Source organism: Eutrigla gurnardus, assembly GCF_963514095.1.
Source record: "Eutrigla gurnardus genome assembly, chromosome: 6".
Lineage (NCBI taxonomy): Eukaryota > Metazoa > Chordata > Actinopteri > Perciformes > Triglidae > Eutrigla > Eutrigla gurnardus.
The window spans coordinates 19,331,243-19,348,741 of record NC_139920.1 but is presented as its reverse complement, the minus strand read 5'-3'; the positions used below and the strand labels follow the sequence as shown (position 1 = coordinate 19,348,741).

Below are 17,499 nucleotides of genomic sequence, written 5' to 3'. Positions count from 1 at the left end.
ACAGTGTTGTGAAGCTGAAGACCCGGACACTGCCGGACCCGGACACTCCCGGACTCGGACTCTACCGGACCCGGACAGTCCCAGACCCCGACTCTACCGGACCGCGACTCTCCCGGACACCGACCCTCACGTACACCGACCCTCTCTCACTCTGACGCCGGCGGGATGTTGTATCTGGTCGGCCTCGGGCTTGGCGACGCAGCGGACATCACGGTGAAGGGTCTGCAGGCGGTGAAGACCTGCTCCCGGGTCTACCTGGAGGCATACACCTCCGTCCTCACGGTGGGCAAGGAGGCTCTGGTGGGTCACTGTTATTATTATTATTTAGTGTTTTATGAACCTCCCCTTTCATCTCTCTTGGTGACGTTCGAGCGTGAACCCCTTCCACGTCCTTCTTCCTGTTTTTAAAACCATATATTTATACATACCGGTATATTGAAATGCAGAATGCACCTTGAACACCTGGATGAGAGGTGTAGCCAGGTGTGGCCAGGTGAAGTCCTGATCCCAGGGTCTCTGAACTCCCCCTGACCTCTCTCTCCCTGCTCTGTCTATTGCAATAACACAGATTAAAACATATATTCGCAAAGCAAATGTTTTGAGCCTCACCGTTTCTACTGTTAACTGATCTATATTGCGGCTATATTGGGGCGACTGTGGCTCAGTTGGTAGAGCGGGTTGGCCAATGTTCGGAGGGTCGGCGGTTCGATACCCGCCCTTGTCACTGTGTCATGGTCGTTGTGTCCTTGGGCAAGACACTTCACCCAGCTTGCCTCGTGTGAATGTGTATGAATGCTGTATGTTTGAGGTGGGGGTCGGAGGGGCAGCCACGCTTCCGTCAGTCTGCCCCAGGGCAGCTGTGGCTACTATCGTAGTTTACTACCACCGGTATGACTGTGTGTGAATGAATGGAACCCGGAACCCTGTCAGAGCGCTTTGAGTGTCTAGAAAAGCGCCATATAAATCCAATCCATTATTATTATTATTATTATATTGATCTCATTAAGGTGACATCATTGAGCTAACATCATCATCAGGCACACAGCATCACTCAGAGTCACTATTACAGCAGCAGCACTGCCGGCGCACATTAATAAATTAATATATATATATATATATATATATATATATATATATATATATATATATATATATTAATATGAATATATATGTGTGTGTGTGTGTATGTTGAGTCCCTGCTGGTCTTGCATCCCCCCAGGAGGAGTACTACGGGAAGGACCTGATCCTGGCTGACAGAGACCTGGTTGAACAGGGGGCCGACGAGATCCTGAAGGATGCTGATGTGACCGACGTGGCTTTCCTGGTGGTGGGGGACCCGTTCGGGTGAGTGGTGTGGTCCACGTACGCGGCAGCTCTGAGATCTGCTGAGTCAGCTCTCCGAGGGTTTCCTGTGACCACAGAGCTGCTCTCAGATCTGATCTCAGAGCCACATTCCTCCCCAGACCGCCAGTTAATAACAGACCTCGGATCGCGGTCTGGAACTCTGTGGACTTTTGTTCTCTCCTACCCAGAATCCTCCTCTTCTCTGGACTTTATTTTGACTCGCATACAAATACTCACTAGAGCAGCAAGTGTGGATTAATCCACCGCTGAAAAAAGTCACCCACAAAGTCCCTCTTCCTCCTGTTGGTTGGATGAATACGAACAGCTGATTAAAAATGAATGATGACGAAGGAATCAATGAGACGCAGACGGGGAGGAGACGTACCAACGTCTGCTGTTTGAGGCTAAAATGATGGAATTATTATTATTGGTCAACCAATGGTTAAGTGATGTCTTCAGGGAGCACAGGAATTCTTAGTTTCCTGTCTTTTTCTTAGTTTTCTATGTCTGATTCATTTATTTTCACGTGAATCTGCACAGTTATCTGATTTTATTTCTTATTGAATCGTTTAAACTGATGGCAGCCTTGTTCCTCCGTACGAACAAAGAGGTGTTAAACAGCGTTTCCTGTTGTCCTGCAGCGCCACAACCCACAGCGACCTGGTGCTGAGAGCAGTGAATGCTGGGATACCGTACAGAGTCATCCACAATGCCTCCATCATGAACGCAGTCGGCTGCTGTGGACTGCAGGTACATCCCTCCCCCCAGCCCCATCCCTACCCCCCCGCCCCATCTGCTGATGAAAGACATTAAAGTGATCATCAATAACTGAGCTGTCACAGCAGCCAATCAGAGAGCAGGACCCAGCTGTCCACACACACACTCATTAGCATTAATGCTCAACTGGGAGGTGGTTAATATGCTAATGAAGGGCGGGGTATGCAAATGAGCTCACTGTTCCCTCCACTGGGAGTCAATCCATGTCCAGAGTCTGACCTCCCCTGGGAAGAAAACTGTATGACCTGTGTGTGTGTGTGTGTGTGTAAAAATGTGTGTGCGTGTGTAGCTCTATAACTTCGGAGAGACGGTGTCATTGGTGTTCTGGACGGAGTCCTGGAGACCAGAGAGCTTCTACGACAAAATCTGTAAAAACAGAACAGCTGGACTCCACACACTCTGCCTGCTGGGTGAGAGTGAGACACACGTTTATTTACATGTATGTTGTTTTTCTCTCTTTCCTGCTCTGCACTTAAAAGGTTCTATATAGATAAAGTTGATTATTTCTACTATTAATTAAAGTAATTAAAAAATGTACAAATTTAAAAAACGTAAAAAATGTAAACAGAGTTTTGGAGTTTGTTCTGGATGAAACATGTTGTGAGAACGAAGTTAAAAGTAAATGTTTTTCTTCACAGATATTAAAGTCAAAGAGCAGAGCATCGAGAACATGATGAGGTAAGAACCGGAACCAGGTCCAGGTCCTCCTCCTGGTCTATATGATGTCTGTCGCAGCTGGTTTCAGGTTTGCAGGCTGATGATGTCATGATTATTATTATTACCGGTATACGTTCACGTCGGTGCAGAGAAGTTATTTAAGGAAAGTTGTCGAACCGGGTTAGAAGTATAAATATAATATACATATTATATATAATATATATTTTATATATATAATATATACAGCTCTTTTATAACAAACTTAGACTTTTTAATATTAATTTGTATTAGTTTTGTGACTTTGACTTTTTACATCATATTTTTAATGTCATTCTATACATTTTTTTGAATTAAACTATTTTTGTATTATACCTAATTAAACGTTTTGATAAATTGATAATCAACTAATAGAGCTATTAATTATCAATGCATAGATGTAGATCTGATGGATTTCTTAAATATTTCACGTTGGTGTTGATGAACTCGAAGGGAACGAAGGATCAATGGATCAGTTTGTGAGCAGGTTCATGATTGTTGATTGACTGATTTCAGGGGGAAGAAGATCTACGAGCCGCCTCGCTTCATGACCATCAGTCAGGCTGCAGACCAGCTGATCCAGATCATCCAGAGGAGGAGGGAGGCGGGGGTGGAGCCTGAGCTGGGGGCGGAGCTGGGTGAGTGTCTGCTGTCTTCTGATTGGCTTAAGGGGGAAAGCGTGATACTTCATCATCTGAGGGGAAACATAAATATGAGGTCCAGTTGAGCCTTTATTCCTCCAGGGCCCGTTCCAGAAAGTAGGTCCCCCCCCCCCCCCCCCAACACACCCCTCCTTTCTGTGCTCCTTAATTCCCCCCCTTCAAGCTCGTATCGTTCTCCCCTCGCAGCCTCCCACCGCCCTCTTCCATCCATCCATCCATCCTCTACCGCTTATCCTGTATTTAGGGTCACGGGGGGGGGGGGGGGGGGGGGGGGGCTGGAGAAAATCCCAGCTATCATTGGGCGAAGGCAGGGTACACCTGGACAGGTCGCCAGTTAGATCGACAACGGTCAGTTTAAAAGATTTTCGAGAGCTTGCTGGAGGTGGCGTCCCGTCTGTAGAAACTCGCCATGCATTGCATGGCTTCTTACGTAGACAATAAATGGGAACATTCCCTCCGCTTATAAACTCAGGCAGGATGCCACAACATGTACAAAGCAGTAATAGTGTTTATTACGGCCACGAATGATGAAACATTATCGGTGTAAATGCAGCGGGTGCCGGTCGGATTTCTCTCTCACCCCTGCTGTAGTACGTCCCCGATCCTTAACTGCTCGCCACTCGCTCGCCACAATCCCCCTCCCCGACGCCGCAGCCTCAGCCAAAATCTCACTCTGAACTCCGTTAAACACTTGAGAGCCCTGCTCCAATCCTGAACTGCTGCTCAGGTAGTTTCAAATGCAGAAGTGAGTTGGGACGTGGCTTGAGCAGGAGCAAGCGAGAATTGGATCGGAATATTTAGCCAATAGTAGCCATGCGGACTGCATTCTTTTAAAATTTTGGCTCAATTGACAAATCTTTCAAATCGTAGACCAGAGCTTTAAATTTCCGTGAGCGTGCTAACAGTTAGCGTGCTAACGCCTGGTCTGCTGATTGATGTTGTGTCCCCTCCAGGTGTGACGGAGGAGACTGTGTGTGTGGGCGTGGCCCGGCTCGGCGCCGATGACCAGGTGATCCGCGTCGGGACGTTGAGTCAGCTGGTGTCATGTGACCTTGGGGGTCCGCTCCATTCGCTGGTCGTCACTGGGCGACTCCACCCACTGGAGGTGGACATGCTGAGGATCAACGCAGAACCCAACGCACTTCAGCACTTGCAGATGACGGACAGCTCCACCTACTTCTCATAACACACACACGTCTGTCTGTACTTATGAGGACAACACACCGGGTCCCCACAACGGCAGCAATATAAATCCACGTGGACACAGTGTTATGTCGTCAATAAAAGCATCAATAATCAGAGAAACAGATAATTTATTACAGTTGAAAAAAAGACTGACTGGTCACATGGTTTGGTCACATGGCACATTAAAAACAGCGACATCAAGCTGGCAGGAGACTGTTCCCGGCAGTGATGTCATAGAAAGGGGAGGGGCTCAGATTGTCTCTGATTCATGATGAAGGCACTTACCCAGAATGCTTTGCTCCAGTCTACAAAGTGCATTGGGGGGGTGGGGGGGTGTTAGAGTTGGGCTGTAGCTTCATGGGAGATCAGTCTGTCAACACCCCCCCCTCCCCCCCTCAGTCCTGCAGCGACTCTGTAGGGGTCAGAGGTCACCTGCAGCAGACTGAAGGTGATTGGTCCCAGGTGTTCAGAGCAGGCGGAGCTTCTACATGGCAGCCGTCTCAATCTGAACGTACAGCTGTCGGATTCCCGCCTGCAGATGGAGACAACAGGTCGTTACTATGACAACTGAAGGTGTGGTGCGTTCAGGTACCTGGGTGAAGATGGGTTGTGTTCAGGTACCTGAGTGAAGGTGTGGGGCGTTCAGGTACCCAGGTGAGGGTGTGGTGTGTTCAGGTACTTGACTGAAGATGTGTGTTCAGGTGTGGTGCGTTCAGGTACCTGAGTGAAGATATGGTGCGTCTGGCTGAGGACCCAGCGTGTGTCCGCATCAGGGGCCACCAGCAGCTTCAGGGTCCCGATGTAGACGTCCGTACACAGGGTCCAGAAATGAGGCTCCTGCAGGTTGTAGACTCCCTGCAGCTGCTGCACCTAAACACAACACAAGGAGCACCGGGAATCAGACTCCCGAGTCGGACACAACAAACCGCATTCCATTAAAATGCCACGGAAAAACATTTTACTGTTAGTTTGGGGAAATACTTTTACTTTTCTTGGTGTCAAACCACCGGTGACCTGGTTCAACTGGGTCAGAGTTTGAGGTCCTTCAACAGGGGAGAATAAGAAATGACCATGGCTGTTACAAATGCTGAGACCATTTTGATTGGTCAGTAGGTGGTGCTTTTATATGCGTTGATCTCCAATCAGGAACATAAACTGTTCCGGAGCAGGTTAGCTCTGCAGCGTAAGTTACCATGGCGATCTTTCCCGGTAAGAAGTGAACCAGCGTTGTAGGGTTAACCCTGAAGTTACCTCGCTAAGCCCAAATCCTTCTTTGTAGTACAGGCCGTGTGTGTGTGTGTGTGTGTGTGTGTGTGTGTGTGTGTGTGTGTGTGTGTGTGTGTGTGTGTGTGTGTGTACACTCACCCTCTGGTAACACTCGGGCAGGGCCTGATCCAGAGAAGGGGGTGTCCGCTGCATCAGGATCCCGATGGACTCCCTCAGTAACGGCACAACACTGGGGTCAAAGGTCACAGAGGATGGACTGAGCATGAGTGAACAGCTGATCGACAGGCTTCACCCCTCAGTGACATCACAACCACTAGTGTAGTTTAGCTACTAGAACTACAAACAGACCTGAAAACAGATACTAAAGTACCACAATAATGATGTACAAGTGCTACTACTACTACTACAACTATGATGTAGTACATGTACAACATGATGTACTACTACTACAACAGTCTGGTACACAGAAACCAACCAGACTGTAAGTTTGCTCTTTGCTGCAGCTCTTAATATTATTACTTACATTATTATTGTTAATATATTAGGATTATAATTAATAATAATAAGTTTAAAAAAATAGCCAAAAGAACTCTCTGAGATTAAAGTCGCACATTTACTTGAAGTATTCCCCCCCGCCCATCCCCCTCCAAGAAGAATCTGTGGATTTTTAAGTGGACTCTGGTCTGAGTTCCAGTCTTTGGTGCAGCTCAGATCCACGTGAGGAATCTGGATGTTTCCAGCTGCTGTAACAGGATCCTGCGGTCTGTGAAGGTCCCTGAAGGTCCCTGAAGGCCTCTCAGCTGACCACATCGCTGCTCTGCTGACGGTTTGTTTCCAGCCTATCAAACCACATCATTACACATCAATTCCATCTACCGCCGGGGCTTCTGGGAAATCTGACCACTGCATTTACAACCAGAGGACGGCAGACTCCAGACCTGGTTCGGATTCCATACCGGCGGTTTGGCTTGTTGAAGACCATTAAGTACTAATTACACATTCTTTACATCGGTGGAAAACCACGTTCCAGAGCTGAAACCTGAGAGCTGATCCACCACAGAGAACCGAGAACAAGCGCTCCCTCATTGGTGTGTTCAAGGAAGCTGGGACATCTGAGAGGTGCAGGGATTTCATGTAAATGACCAAAGTCACATCAGAATTAGAGATGGCCAAAACTAAAAATACTTTTGAACGACCACCGAGCCTCACTAACCGGTTGAAACTGGTTAACTGATCAGATTGAAATGCGCTATTAAAATAAAAAAATAAAATAAAAGGCTGCCGAGGCGCGAGACCAGGTACGAACCAGGCACAAACACACTCCACAGTCCACGCTGACCTGATTATTATTATTATTTTTTTTTTAAACCAACTACCGACAAGTTTAAATCGGTTAATGTTAAAACGGTCAACACGGGTCAAACGGTTATCATCCCTAATCAGAATTTTCACAATTTCTATGTGAATAACAAATATTAATAATAATAATAATAATAATAATAATGGGTTAAGATGATTATTTCTCAGAGCGTTTTGAGCAGGAGGTTCTAACTGTAATTTACGGGGTTCTGTTGCTCATTTCTAGGAGGTTCTCATGGTCACTGAAATGATCCTTTAGAATGTCTTTACAGGGGTTCTACTATTCAGGAAGAGTTTTTCTGGGTTCTTTGAGACGTTCCAATGGTAATTTATTGAGTTCTACTGATCATTAAAGAGGTTCTAGTGGTCACTGAGGAGGTTCTAGATTTAAATTAAGGGGTTCTATTGATCATTTAAGACTAAAACCCCAGAGAATACCAGACTAGACCTCCGAACCCTGATAGTGGGGGTGGTCACCTGACTCCGATGAGGAGGGAGATCAGCATGGAGCAGATGGGGTCGGCGATCATCAAGTCGTATCGCTGCATCAGGAGCGCCGAGATAATGACGCCGACGCTGCCGAGGGTGTCAGCAATAATGTGGAGCAGGACGCCTGCACACAAGGGAATATGCGAACGTCATTTTTGTGCAATTTTAATAGCCCTAATACACAGACCCACACACAATAATGATGTTATTGACTCAGACTAGATTATTGTAATCCTGCCATAGTACCCTACTGCTCCCAGAATGGAGGGTTACTGGTGGTTCCGAGAGGGAGCCAGAGCCTTCAGCTATCAGGCCCCCCTCCTGAAGAACAGGCTCCCAGTTTCAGTCCAGGAGGCAGACCCCCTTCCCAGGTTTAAGACTTTCCTCTCTGATAAGGTTTATACTTAGGGCTGGCTCAGGCCTGTCTTGGACCAGCCCTTAGTGCAACTGCTACAGGCCTAGACTAGTCGTAGGACTTCCTCTGATCCACTGAGCTCCTCCTCTCCATCTAGATCTGGATCATTCATGTCCCATTAATGTTGTGAGCAACTTGACTTCTTCCCATTAGTCTTTGTGCTTTCTTAGCTCAAAGGTTTCCATGGTTACAGGGTTACACTCTGTGATATTTGTTATATTATTACTGCTTTACAATCTGCTAATGTTATTCTTAGGATGTTATTACTGCCATAGATAATTTCTGTTGTCTGGTTGGACTATGTTATTATAATTATAATTATTATGACAAACTGTAAACTCATCGTTGTTTAAACTTCATGACAGTTAACCTGGATGATCCGTTGAGTTCATCCCGGTGGGGTGAATGACTGCATGGTGGTGTGATGGCGCCCTCCAGTGGCCACGGCTGCTAATGTTCATCACAAACTCTTAAGTGCATATTCTGTCATATTTGCACATGAAAATAATGTACGTTTGAATTTTGTCATGTAGCTCCTCATGCTGTTCTGTGTTTCATAACGGCATCTTAAAAGGAGTCACCGTTGTCTGGTGTTCTAGTCCTGATCCGGTTCTAGGCCTGCTCGGTGTGGAAAGGGTTCTAAGATAACGGATGTTGTGACCCTATAAAGACCACCGAATTGAGTCCTCACCCTGCAGGATCTGTTTGCTGGACCCTTTCCCCGGAGTGCGCAGCTGCTCGTCTGCAACAGAACACAGAAAACACTGAAATCAGAAAACAGACAAAAAACATTGAAACTCAACTGAGCCGATTGTCCTCCGCTCAGACTCACCATGACAGTGTGGGTCATCATGGCCGCCGTGACTGTGTCCATGATCGTGTCCGCCGTGACTGTGTCCATGATCGTGGCCGCCGTGACTGTGTCCGTGCCCCCCATGTCCATCATGACTGTGTCCATGTTTGTTCTGATGTTCATGTCCTCTGTGACTCGCACTGCCGTTAAACAGAGAGTGGCTGTGACCGTGACCTGAGAGAGAGACAGGTTAGACAGGTGAGGTTCTAGTGAAGGGCAGTGAGGTTCTAGTGTAGAACACTTGTTAAAAGAATTTTTCCGTAAACGAATAAATTCACCCAAGGAGGAGATCGGAGACATAAGTAAAGTCGACGTCTGACTTTAATCTTGATCAAGCAGTTACAATGCAACAACGTATGAGGATGCTACAGAGGAAGTGCTCAAATCACTGTTGTGACTTGAGTCTTTTAAAGGCACAGGAGATAACGCGTCACTGACAGTTAACCTTCATGTAGAACAAGATATCATGACTACCAGGCCTCTGATAACATTTAGGTCAGCAATGGGGATACTAAAGTAATAAACAGTTCAACACATAAAGCTGTAACCTGAACAAAGAGAACGTTAAGACATGAGGTTATACAAAATTCGTATAACAACACTGAGGTTCTAGTGAAAGACATTGAGGTTCTAGTGAAGAGCAATGAGGTCCAAGTGTAGAACACTGAGGTTCTAGTGAAAGACACTGAGGTTCTACTGAAGCGTGGTGAGGTTCTAGTGAAGAACACTGAGGTTCTAGTGAAGGACGCTGAGGTTCTAGTGAAGGGCAGCGAGGTTCTATTGAAGAGTGGTGAGGTTCTACTGAAGAGCCATGAGATTCAAGTGTAGAACACTGAGGTTCTAGTGAAAGACACTGAGGTTCTACTGAAGCGTGGTGAGGTTCTAGTGAAAGACAATAAGGTACTAGTGCAGAGAAGTGAGGTTCTAGTGAAAGATGTTGAGGTTCTACTGAAGAGCAGTGAAGTTCTAGTAAAGAACACTGAGGTTCTAGTGAAAGACGCTGAGGTTCTAGTGAAGGGCAGCGAGGTTCTAGTGAAGAGCAGTGAGGTTGCAGTTAGGAGCAGTGAGGTTGTAGTGAAAGACACTGAGGTTCTAGTGAAGTGCAGTGAAGTTCTAGTGAAAAACACTGAGGTTATACTGAAGAGCAGTGAGGTTCTAGTAAAGAACACAGAGGCTCTAGTGAGCTTGGTTCTACTCTGATGTGGACGTTCTGCAGGTACCTTCATCGCCATGCGAGTGTCCGTGCCCACCGTGCTGGAACACAAAGATCCCGACCAGGTTCACCAGCAGACCGGCTATGGAGACCGGAAGCAGCCGGTCATGGTGAACGTCAGGAGGCTCCAGAGCTCTCTGACAGGGAGACGGGTAAAAAAAGACAGACAGGTTCATACAGACAGACGGTTCTCAGTGAGTGTGTGTGTGTGTGTGTGTGTGTGTGTGCGCGCGTGCATTACCTCAACTCCTTCAGAGAAGATGAAGAAGGCTGTGAAGATGAGGAAGAGTCCGTTGACGAAGCCAGCCAGAACTTCTGCTCTGACATATCTGAAACACAGATAGGTCAGACCTGACTAACAGAACACAGATAGACAGACCTGACTAACGGAGCATAGACAGACAGACCTGACTAACAGAACACAGATAGACAGACTTGACTAACATAGGACAGACAGACAGACAGACAGACAGACCTGACAAACAGAGCACAGGCATACCTGACTAACGGAGCACAGACAGGCAGACTTGACTTACAGAGCACGGACAGGCAGACCTGACAAACAGTGCACAGACAGACCTGACTAACAGAGCAAAGACAGACAGACCTGACTAACAGAGTACAGACAGGCCTGACTAACAAAGTACACAGACAGACCTGACTAACAGAGCACAGACAGGCAGACCTGACTAACGGAGCACAGACGGACAGACCTGACTAACAGAGCACAGGCGGACACACCTGACTAACAGAGCACAGACGGACACACCTGACAAACAGCACAGAGCACTGATCTCACCCGTAGGAGAAGCTGTCGTTGGACCTCCACCTGGAAATGACTGAGGCTGCCAGGCCGGCCAGTAGAGCGGTGCAGTCAAAGAACATGTGGAAGGAGTCTGAGATCAAACCTAGACTGAATGGCAAACAACATATCACATATTACGATGCTCCGATCGGTCAGACACCCGTCATTACTGATCAATACTCATGATCAATGTTCTATTTGAACAGATCACATGATGCAGAACACAGAGCTGTCTGTGGAAAAAACCTACATGTACATTTCATATGCATACATATACACATACATACATACACACACATATATACTGTATATATATATATATATATATATATATATATATATATATATATATTATATTTTTTTATGAAATAATATATAATATAATAAATATATAATATATAATATATATATATATATATATTATATATATATATATAAAATGTTTATGAAATAATTAAAACAATCTATTATGAAGAGTTCGTCATCAATAAACAGGTCAGCTCTGTGATTAATGATTGGCAGGAAGTGTGGAGGGCTGACCGAGCACACACACACACACACACACACACACACACACACACACTAAGACATACGTGGCACATCCCGAACAGAACAAACAGACGAATGCTAACGGCGCTAGCTCACCTGTTGCTCCAGATGCCGTAGCTGAGCTCCACGAAGGCGAAAGAAAGGTTGAGGCAGAGGAAGAAGAACAGGTTCCGGGACGTCTTGTCCGCGAGGATCGACCTGAAGACACGAGACCACCAGAGACCAGCTCCATCAGCAGGCAGACCCGGGACAGACACACACGTTCACACACAGTACTACCGCCATAAACAACACGTGATACCAACAATAACAACAACAATAAAAATAATAAAGAATCTGGCAGCGGAGCGACAAATCTGTTCAGGCTAGCCGGTTAGCATCCTGCTAGCAGCTCAGTCAGCTGCTTCCCCGTTAGCTCCGTACGCCGCCACTAGCTCCGTCCGCGGTGCTCGGCAGGTGAGCTTACCTGAACCATCCCGAGAGCTTCAGCAGCAGGTTGAACTTGGCGGGTTTGTACTCGTCGTCTTTCACCGATAAAGGTAACATCTTCCCACCGGAACACACACACACACACACACTCACTCACACGGACACACTCTCGCCGGCGGAGACTTAGCTACGGGATGCTAACAGTCAACTTCCGCTCTGCTCGGTTTTCACAATAAAAGCGCTCCAGTTAGGCTACCCACACACTGAGCGATAAGTAGGACTGCTGCTGCTGCTACTAATACTACTAGTAGCCTACTGTTGTTTTTACCACTAGTATGTCAAACCTACATGAGTCCTTCATGAATATACTCCCGTGTCACACACATGTATAAGACAATTAATGTTATATTGTAGTTCATTTTAATACGGTATATTATTTCTTACTTTACTTCCTCATCTGAGTAAAGTAGTAGCTGATCAGCAAGGACACCTTAAAGCTATGGTCTACATTCTGAAAATCAGCTGAGCCTCTGAGCCCCCCCCCCCAAAACAAACCCCTCCCCTCAGTGTTCCACGATTTGATGAAGCGCAGGAGTGGGAGGGGATGAGGCGGGATGACGAGGAACAAGGGAGACGAGGGGATTGGATGGAGGGTACGAACCAATGGCAGCCTTCCGGAGCAATGGCTCCCATTGGTCAATTTCTATGCAGGCCTACTGCTGATAGACTGAATGGATTTTTTTTAAATTCCAAATCGTAGACCATAGCTTTTAAGTACAACAGTGCTATGATCAAAGTGCTATAGGGAAGAACATAGTAATAGTAGTAGTAGTAATTTTTTTTTGGGGGGGGGGGGGGGGGGGGGGGGGGGTCTGAACAGGTGAGTCTTGAGTCTTTTTCAGAAGATGGCAAGTGACTCTGACTCTGACATTGGTCAAGTGTTCGTTCCACCACTGAGGCGCCAGAACAAAGAAGAGTAGGGAATTTGCTGAGTGACCTTTGTTTGATTTCAGCGATGCTGGTACCAGGCGGCCAGCTGAAGTAGAGGAGCGAAGTGCTCGCGTCATGGGCGTGTGGTTTCAAAAGTGTTTGGAGGGAGATGGGTGCCGTTCCATTGATGGCCTTGAAGGCCAGTGCTATCGTTTTGAATTGGACTGCACTGCAACAGTGGAGGTCACGGAGGAGGGGGGATAGATAGATAGATAGATAGATAGATAGATAGATAGATAGATAGATAGATAGATAGATAGATAGATAGATAGATAGATAATTCATATTTTACCTTCTTTATTATTTCTCTTAGCTGTGTCTTTTTTAAACGTTAAATGAAAGCCACTGTCTGAAATGTGTTGATTCTCATAATAAAAGTCGCAGCAGGTGTGAGCAGCAGGGGGCGCTCCAGCTCTGTCCCTGTCTGTCACTGTAGTCTTCATGAGATGGATCCATCAGCTTCCTGTTCCACACAAATCACATCTTCAATCAAACGTTAGTAATAATATAATACTAGTTAACATAGTAATAACATAAGTTAATATCCATCCATCCATTGTCTACCGCTTATCCTGTATTCAGGGTCGCGGGGGGGCTGGAGCCAATCCCAGCTGTCATTGGGCGAAGGCAGGGTACACCCTGGACAATTCGCCAGTCTATATAAGTTAATATAAGCTTACATAATAATATACGTTAATATAATAACAATGTAAGTTAATTTAATAATAATATAATCTAATATAATTATAATAATATAATTTAATATAATAATAATATCATTATAATAATATAAGTTAGAATATAAGGAAGTTGTTGGTATGTAGAGTCCCTTCTTTTGCTTCCTGTCCGGTTCTTCTCTGGTTCTGCCATTGTCTGGTGGAGGACCAGGAGGAGGACCAGCTGTTAGACAGAGCTGGACAGGACCGTACAAGGGTATCAACCCAGGACCAGTATCTGCCCCTTTGTGGAGGAGGACCAGGAGAGCTGGACAGGGTCATAGAGGGGCATCAACCCAGGACCAGGAGGAGGACCAGTAGAACCGGACAGGACCGTAGAGGGGCATCAACCCTGCACCAGGACCAGGAGAGCTGGACAGGGTCGTAGAGGGGCATCAACCCAGCACAAGGCCAGGAGGAGGACCAGGAGACCGGCTGTTAGACCAGTAGAGCTGGACAGGGTTGTAGAGGGACTTGTGATGAAATCCACTAGTTGGATCAGTTGAGATTTCAATGTTTCACTGTGATTCTCGGTGTGATCCTGAATCCAGACCAGCAGGTTGCTGGTTCTGGTTTCATCCAGAGTCTGTGACATCATCAACACAACAACTTTATTTAGAGTCTGGTGTGTGTGGAATCGGTTTCCATGGCGACTGCATCAGAAGAAAATGCAGACGCAGAGTTCACAGTGTCGACAGGAAGAGGAAATGATCAGTAGCTCCACTCTAGGACCAAGAGCAGGACTAGGTCCACACATAGACAGGACCAAGACCGGGACAAAGATCAGAACCAGGATTAATACAATAACCAAGACCAGGTCTAGTAGTACTACCACTGGTTCTGTTCCTGGACAAAGTTCTGAATCAGGCTCAGGACAAAGACCAAAACCAGAACCAGGACCAGGGCTCAGGGTCTCTGTAGTGTTTCGCTGCTGACAGAGGGAAACCAACAGGAAGCACCAGTCGATTTATTAGGAGGAGATGCAGCAGAACGCCGTCCGAGGTCAGAGATCACGGAGGCCTGCCAGGAACCAAACGCACCACAACCATTTATCTCTGAGACTTTAAGCTGAATCATCAAGAACGTGACCTTTGACCCCCCAACAACAAATAAAAATGTCACATGATCTCAGACCAACGTGGAATGCGAAGTTAGAACCAGAACTGAGCTAAACTCTGATAATAATAATAATAATAATTATTATTATTATTATGTCAAGAAGATAAATTATATTCACAGAGTGAAACCTCAGTGGTCTGAACGAAGACCCTGCTGGACTCCGCAAGTCTGGACTCCGAGAGTCTGACATGAGTTTGATTATTAAAGATTGAATGTGGCTGTTTCACTGTTTAAATAACGTTTAGAATTAGTGGAGCTGATTGATTGATTTCCAGATCAATCAGAAATCGTATATATATATATACACACACACACACACACACACACACGTATATGGGTCTGGGTTAAAGTCTGGGTCTGGACTTTGACTCGACTATCAACCTCACAGAGGATTTAGTTTTGCTTTCCCTCTCAAACATTGTCTTTAGTCCTCGGGACTGAGTGAGTGTCGCCATGGTTACCTGCTGAAAAGTCTGAACACTTCCAGTCAACACAAACGTGGTTGTTGCATCATGGGAAGTTCCCAGGAATTCTAATTAGGTTCCAACAAGAGAAGAAATAAATATGTTTGAGAAGAGAAAGTCTGATGAGGACTAACTGAGACCGCTAAAGAACTGACTAATTATTATTATTATTATTATTATTATTAACAATAACTTAATGATTATAGTGGTGATTTGCATAAAAAGATTAAATTAAAATGACTCTAAAATAAATGATTGTATTTTATTGATAAAAGCATCATATCAATCAGTGTTTTGATGATGTAATATGAACATCCGGTTTATTGGCGTCACCAGAGAGAGAGCGGGGCTTCCCTCCACGTAGACCCCAACCAGGTCTCCTCCATCAGGGCTGAAATCACCACTACTGCTGCTTTGTACATGTTGAAGTCCCAGATCGACCAGGAACCCAGACCCCATCCTGTCTGGGTTCATGACATCCAGAGCTGGATTCATTGGATCTAGCAAGACCCATGTGGGTTGGAGGAACCCAGAATAAAGTATTTATCTGGGATTTAATATCAATAACCAGATGAAAAGGATGCTGAAATGACTCCATAATTATGGTGATCATTAAAAAGTGTGAAGTCATGCTTTGTTAGGTCTGTCTGCAAGACCACAAGCTAACTAGGGGGGAGTAGCTCAGGAGGTAGAGCGGGTTGGCTAGCAACCGCAAGATTGCTGGTTTGATCCCCGACTCCTCCTAGCTGAGTGCCTGGTGTCCCTGAGCAAGACACCTCACCCTAATTGCTCCTGACGAGCTGGCTGTCCCTGGGTGGTTGACTCCGCCGTCGGTGTGTGAATGTATGCGTGAATGGGTGAATGTCAGTCATTCCTGTAAAGCGCTTTGGATAAAAGCGCTACATAAATGAGGACCATTTAACTACTTTTAAAATGCTGGTTTTCTGAATGGAGTCTGGTTGATGGGTGCTAGGCTATGCTAACATTGAAGCTGCTCCACCAACACTCCAAACAAGGTCATCTAGAAATAAATACGGCAGAGACCTTGTTGTGTGGACCACAGACAGGTTTCTCTACATAGTCTGGTCTGGCCTCTGAACTCATGTGGTCTCTGGGGGACCACAGACAGGTTTCTCTACATAGTCTGGTCTGGCCTCTGAACTCATGTGGTCTCTGGGGGACCACAGAGCCTACATGTGAATTCTTAGTATTAAATGCTTTGTGTTTGTTATGAACAGAATTAGAAGTAAAACAGCTCAGAATTAATTCTAATATCTATTTTATATTAATGTGACAAAACTGGATTTATTCAAGTTTCTCACCAAAAACTGCAATTTACAATATAACATTTGAACACATCATGATAGTGCTATAACCTAACTTATAGTCATGTTTATTGAACAGAGCATTAAGGCATCATAATGTTACTCAATGTAGCCGTTAGCTCCGTGCTGTCGGCATACATGTCACTGTGATGACTAAGGGAGCATGATGGGAATTAATTACAATAGAATGGGAGACAGACAGTTGTGGTTCTGGTCCACTTCAGCCCTGATGGGTCCTCAGTTCTCTTTGAGTTCACAGTTCCTCTGGATCTCAGACTGCCTTAAGTGTTTTATTTTATGTGACACTGCAATCAATTCAGACACCTGGTCACCTGTCACTGGTCACCTGTCACTGGTCACCTGTCACTGTTCACTGGTCATCTGTTACTGGTCACCTGTCATGGCTGATCACCTGAGAACCGTCCGGTTTCGATCGTCAGCCGATCGTTAGTTGCGTATCTACTAATGTAGGAAAGTGTATGGGAGCCACATGTTGAGGACTGGTTGCCAAACATTGGATGATTACAAAAGTAAGTTACCATGTTGTAACATAGTGACACGGAAGGAGTACTGCTGGAGAGTCCTGATGAAGAGTCTTGGTGGAGAGTCTTGATGGAGAGTCCTGGTGGAGAGTCCTGATGCAACCATGCATTTAATTTGGCAGCCATATGTTGAACGCCAAGTGGTTGGTTGTTATACACACACGTTTGGATATGGTAGCCACACCATGGATCATAGTAGCCACATATAAAAATATTAAAGTCACATGCTAAAACAGCTGGTCATCACCTTTTGGCAGGCAGTAGTCACATGTTGGGATACAGTAGCAACAGATGTAGTGGCCATATTTTGGAATTTGGTAGCCACATTTGGTAGCCACACACG

The 17,499-nt window shown here is 45.7% G+C and overlaps 2 protein-coding genes across 2 annotated transcripts; one reads left to right on the top strand and one right to left on the bottom strand.

Annotated features, from left to right (window-relative positions):
- Positions 1-4,701, top strand: dph5 (diphthamide biosynthesis 5). Its single transcript, XM_084011308.1, has 7 exons — positions 1-300; positions 1,220-1,344; positions 1,986-2,094; positions 2,411-2,531; positions 2,760-2,799; positions 3,331-3,452; positions 4,430-4,701. The coding sequence occupies exons 1-7, from the start codon at positions 166-168 to the stop codon at positions 4,660-4,662; spliced, it is 885 nt and encodes a 294-aa protein (XP_083867434.1). The 5' UTR covers positions 1-165; the 3' UTR covers positions 4,663-4,701.
- A 71-nt stretch (positions 4,702-4,772) lies between these two features.
- slc30a7 (solute carrier family 30 member 7) lies at positions 4,773-12,205 on the bottom strand. The gene is made up of 11 exons (XM_084011307.1): positions 12,038-12,205; positions 11,668-11,769; positions 11,017-11,130; positions 10,459-10,546; positions 10,225-10,354; positions 8,984-9,178; positions 8,843-8,893; positions 7,725-7,860; positions 6,027-6,117; positions 5,382-5,531; positions 4,773-5,193 (listed from the first exon to the last, which is right to left on the bottom strand). The coding sequence occupies exons 1-11, from the start codon at positions 12,115-12,117 to the stop codon at positions 5,146-5,148; spliced, it is 1,185 nt and encodes a 394-aa protein (XP_083867433.1). The 5' UTR covers positions 12,118-12,205; the 3' UTR covers positions 4,773-5,145.
- Positions 12,206-17,499: the final 5,294 nt, after the last annotated feature.

Coding starts and splice junctions, on each gene's coding strand:
- slc30a7 (XM_084011307.1), bottom strand. CDS start 12,117: ATGTTACCTTTATCGGTGAAAGACGACGAGTACAAACCCGCCAAGTTC. Junction 8,894..8,983: donor TGATGACCCACACTGTCATG/GTGAGTCTGAGC, acceptor GTTCTGTTGCAG/ACGAGCAGCTGCGCACTCCG. Junction 6,118..7,724: donor TCCCTCCTCATCGGAGTCAG/GTGACCACCCCC, acceptor CTTTGACCCCAG/TGTTGTGCCGTTACTGAGGG.
- dph5 (XM_084011308.1), top strand. CDS start 166: ATGTTGTATCTGGTCGGCCTCGGGCTTGGCGACGCAGCGGACATCACG. Junction 301..1,219: donor CGGTGGGCAAGGAGGCTCTG/GTGGGTCACTGT, acceptor GCATCCCCCCAG/GAGGAGTACTACGGGAAGGA. Junction 2,095..2,410: donor TCGGCTGCTGTGGACTGCAG/GTACATCCCTCC, acceptor GTGCGTGTGTAG/CTCTATAACTTCGGAGAGAC.